This window comes from Pseudochaenichthys georgianus, chromosome 7, assembly GCF_902827115.2.
Source record: "Pseudochaenichthys georgianus chromosome 7, fPseGeo1.2, whole genome shotgun sequence".
NCBI classification, from domain to species: Eukaryota; Metazoa; Chordata; class Actinopteri; order Perciformes; family Channichthyidae; genus Pseudochaenichthys; species Pseudochaenichthys georgianus.
The window spans coordinates 44,322,254-44,327,272 of record NC_047509.1 but is presented as its reverse complement, the minus strand read 5'-3'; the positions used below and the strand labels follow the sequence as shown (position 1 = coordinate 44,327,272).

The 5,019-nt window shown below is 49.0% G+C and overlaps 1 protein-coding gene across 1 annotated transcript; it reads right to left on the bottom strand.

The window, feature by feature from the left end:
- Window positions 1-2,937: 2,937 nt before the first annotated feature.
- LOC139434145 (uncharacterized) lies at window positions 2,938-4,512 on the bottom strand. Its single transcript, XM_071203649.1, has 3 exons — window positions 4,445-4,512; window positions 3,723-4,363; window positions 2,938-3,636 (listed from the first exon to the last, which is right to left on the bottom strand). The coding sequence occupies exons 1-3, from the start codon at window positions 4,473-4,475 to the stop codon at window positions 3,346-3,348; spliced, it is 963 nt and encodes a 320-aa protein (XP_071059750.1). The 5' UTR covers window positions 4,476-4,512; the 3' UTR covers window positions 2,938-3,345.
- Window positions 4,513-5,019: the final 507 nt, after the last annotated feature.

Here is a 5,019-nt window from a genome sequence, read left to right as displayed (position 1 = left end):
TTGATGACCCGTCCAGGGTGACTTTCTTCCCCAGGAATTAGTGTCTGAAAGCTGGCTAACATTACTTTAAATACAGTGTGCACATGGCTTTATTACCCATGAAATAGTGTGTGAAAGCTGGGTGAGTTTGATGTGAATTTAAGGAAGATATGGCCATTTCATCCACACCTCACGACTCCCATTAAAAGTGATTGAAATGTACAGGAATCTGTCCATTTCAATCACATTTGATGACCCGTCCAGGGTGACTTTCTTCCCCAGGAATTAGTGTCTGAAAGCTGGCTAACATTACTTTAAATACAGTGTGCACATGGCTTTATTACCCATGAAATAGTGTGTGAAAGCTGGGTGAGTTTGATGTGAATTTAAGGAAGATATGGCCATTTCATCCACACCTCACGACTCCCATTAAAAGTGATTGAAATGTACAGGAATCTGTCCATTTCAATCACATTTGATGACCCGTCCAGGGTGACTTTCTTCCCCAGGAATTAGTGTCTGAAAGCTGGCTAACATTACTTTAAATACAGTGTGCACATGGCTTTATTACCCATGAAATAGTGTGTGAAAGCTGGGTGAGTTTGATGTGAATTTAGGGAGGGAGAGCAGCAGCAGCAGCAGCAGCAGCAGCAGCAGCAGCAGCAGCAGCAGCAGCAGCAGCAGGCTGTGACCCTGGCGGAAATACATTGATTGTTTTAGCCAGGAATAAGTGTTTAGAAGGCGGGTAAAGTGTTCCTGCAGCTCCTCCATGACGGTAATAATGATTAGATATAATTGCCAGGGCAGAAAGCTCTTTTTAAAAGTGAAAAAACGATTTGAAACCGTTTGAAATGACTGGCGGGTGCTGATGGAAAGCAGGCGGAAATAAATGGATTGTTTACCCAGGAAAAGGTGTTTAAAAGGCGGGTAAAGTGTCCCTGCAGCTCCTCCATGACGGTAATAATGATTAGAAATCATTTACAGGGCAGAAAGCTGTTTTTAAAAGTGAAAAAACGATTTGAAACCGTTTGAAATGACTGGCGGGTGCTGATGGAAAGCAGGCGGAAATACATGGATTGTTTTACCCAGGAGAAGGTGTTTACAAGGCGGGTAAAGTGTTCCTGCAGCCCTTTAAATACAGTGTGCACATGGCTTTATTACCCATGAAATAGTGTGTGAAAGATGGGTAAATTTGCTGTGAATTTAAGGGAGATATGGCCCTTTCAAACAGGGAGATGTACAGGCCTTTATTACCCACGAATTAGTGTCTGAAAGCTGGCTAACATTACTTTAAATACATGGTGCACATGGCTCTGTAACCCATGAAATAGTGTGTGAAAGCTGGGTGAGTTTGATGTGAATTTAAGGAAGATATGGCCATTTCATCCACACCTCACGACTCCCATTCAAAGTGATTGAAATGTACAGCACTCTGTACATTTCAATCACATTTCCCGACCCGACCAGGGTGACTTTCTTCCCCACGAATTAGTGTCTGAAAGCTGGCTAACATTACTTTAAATGCATGGTGTACATGGCTCTGTTACCCATGAATTAGTGTGTGAAAGATGGGTGAGTTTGATGTGAATTTAAGGGAGATATGGCCCTTTCAAACAGGGAGATGTACAGGCCTTTATTACCCACGAATTAGTGTCTGAAAGCTGGCTAACATTACTTTAAATGCATGGTGCACATGGCTCTGTTACCCATGAATTAGTGTGTGAAAGATGGGTAACGTTGCTGTGAATTTAAGGGAGATATGGCCATTTCATCCACACCTCACCACTCCCATTCAAAGTGATTGAAATGTACAGCACTCTGTACATTTCAATCACATTTCACGACCTGTGTAGACTGGCTTTCTTACCCATTAGGTACACCGACAAAGCCACCTCTTCGGGGCCGCTCCAAGACCCCCAAAACACGGACGCAGCAGCCCCAGCATCTCTCCCTGACATGAGCAAACAGGTTATTTCAGACTTCCATGACATACCCCGGGGAAAAGCACCTCTCTGTGGCCGCTCCAAGACCCCCAAAACACGGACTAAGGAGCTCCAGGATCCCTCCCTGCCTTGAGAAAACAGGCTAGTTCACACTTACATTACGTACACCGACAAAGCCACCTCTTCGGGGCCGCTCCAAGACCCCCAAAACACGGACGCAGCAGCCCCAGCATCTCTCCCTGACATGAGCAAACAGGTTATTTCAGACTTCCATGACATACCCCGGGGAAAAGCACCTCTCTGTGGCCGCTCCAAGACCCCCAAAACACGGACTGAGGAGCTCCAGGATCCCTCCCATGTACCTCCAGAACCTCGAGCACCTTGGGTCCCCGGGCCCCCGAATTTAAGCACTCCCCCACGGACTAAACCAAGATGATCACACCCTCAAGAATCTCGTGCCCCTGGCTACACTTAAAGGGGGTCTACTTTGCGGTGCTTTGCCGTCCGCCCATCGGCACCCATAGTCGGCCTTCTTCACAGCAGCAGCACCCAACCTCCATGGAGGATTTTGCTCGTGCCCCTGGCTACACTTAAAGGGGGTCTACTTTGCGGTGCTTTGCCGTCCGCCCATCGGCACCCATAGTCGGCCTTCTTCACAGCAGCAGCACCCAACCTCCATGGAGGATTTTGCTCGTGCCCCTGGCTACACTTAAAGGGGGTCTACTTTGCGGTGCTTTGCCGTCCGCCCATCGGCACCCATAGTCGGCCTTCTTCACAGCACCACCTGCCCTGCTGGAGGTTCACACTTTAACTTTTTTTACCCTCTTCTACCTTACAAATCATCCCACACTTGAGCACTCCTCACTCGGACTAAACACCTACATGCTACCACCAGAACCAGAATATCGTGCCCCTGGGGATCTTAAAAGAAGAAAACCCATAGTGGGATTAAAAACAGAACACTTAGTAATTTTAACAAACTTTATTTACAGTAATATTGACAGTAATAAATAAATTCAAACAGGATATAACGTATTTACAAGGGGACTGATTACAACAACACACTGCATATTTACAAGTTGATCACTGGCAACAGTGGGTGAAGTTGGGGCAGAGTATGGCACCCTCTCTTCACCCATGTCTGAGGGGTTGTGTTCGGCCAGTGACTGGTCCCTCTTCGGGACATGTCTTGGTAGGGAGTCTTGGTAGGGAGCCGGGCTGTGCTCCTCTCCAGAGTTGTCACTGTCGATGTCAATACCCGCAAAAGTGTCTTCATTTCCCGCTGCTGCTGCTGCTGTCGATGCCGCCGCCGCTGCTTGAAGTGACTCTGTGAAGAGCAACCGAATGTCCGCAGCCTCCTTCAAAGAAGGATTATTCGCGTAAAATTTGTCCGCAGTTGCAGTGTTGTGACACATGAAATCACTCACTCTTTGGCGGTTGCCTTTGTCTTGAAACCTCTTCGCATTATCGGCGTGGACTGTGCGGAGGTCGGTGAAGTTAATGGGACTGCGGAGCCCCACATCAGCCATGCCAACCTCAGGGAGTAGGCAAGCTTCCTGAACGGGTTCTTCCCCTCTGTGTACAGAAAGTAACGGCTCTGGGTGCAGGTCAGCGTACCCTTAATTTCCAGCCACCTCTTCATCCATCCAAATTCTTCTACGGTGAGGTACAGCTGCGCCTCCCCGAACGCGTTGGCCGTCTTGTGGTTACTTACCTGTTATGACAGAGATAGAGAGTGTCAATACAATGTCAATCATGCATATAACTGCCAGAATAAATACATTGATTAATAGCACTCACATGAACCAGGTAGCCGAAGGCAGTGCCAGTTGTATCCGCCTTTCGGACCTCGGCGTTGGTCATGTTGGAGTAGACCCCCGGACGGTGGCCATAAATGCAGCTCCAATGAAGAGTCATATACCCATAGAGCAGTGTCCGGGTCGCGGTAGTCGGATTGCTGGCCATCACATCCAGGAGCTGAGGGATGCGAGTGGTGGTCGAAGTCAAGCATGTCATTAGGTCGTTGTGGCTCGGCAGACCTTCCATCTTGTCACGCTTCACTTGCATCTGGTGGATAAGTACTTTTCTCTTCAGGGACTTCAGGATGGCAACTACTTCCCGTTTGATTAAAATCATGTCCGTTTGGCTGAGCCTGCTCCCCTTGCACGGTGTGTCGGCCATGTACTTGAGAAAGTGTGATATATTCTTGATGTAGAAGTCGGAGGTCGTGACCTGAAGGCTTGACTTCATCAGGCTCCGGGACCACCCGCGTATCCTCTTGAGATCCCTCAAAAAGAGCCAGTCAGACAGGCGATTGAAACCGTGTGCCATGAAACTGAGGAACGACTTCACTCTGCTTAGTTTGGAGACTGTGTTTTCCTGGAGCCTCACTGGTGGGTCGATACCTGCATAATGCTCCCGGTATCCTTGCAGATACTCCTCTGTGAAATATAAACAGTACTTTAATGACAACACATGATGTGTTACAGAAACTGCATGTGTCACATAGCCAAAACACTTACCCATGATCCGTGGGAATGTTATGTCCCGCATTATATTTCCCCGGCCCCTGCCCCGGAACCAGGGGGAATTTATGGGAGGGGAGGTTGACGAGGCCTCGGTATGGATGGATGCAGGCTCTGAGGAGCTGGATGAATGGGTGTGAGAGCCAGTGGGGGACTTGCTGCAGGCGGGAATGGGAGACGTGCTGCAGGCGGGAATGGGAGACGTGCTGCAGGCAGGAATGGGAGACTTGCTGCAGGAGGGACCTTTCGACTTGGACAGCCTCGTTGGTGTCGACTCTGGTCGGGGTCGTTTCTTCAGAATGACCCGCTCTCGTTCCTCCCCATCGAACGCGGGCATGTCCCCGGCCCGCTGATCCATCCTCTGTCGCTTGTCCTTTATCCTCTGCTGCAACTTGCAGCGCAGGGATTTCACCTCAGCAGCATATATGTCCCGCTGAGCCCTCACTGCGTTAGCCTCCAGCCTCCATTCTTTGCAGTCCGGGTTGTCACATTCATTCACCGGGGACAAGGGTGGAGGTTGTGACAGTATATCGTCGTCTGCCACCGTGTCAACAGCCCAAGCGGTAATCATT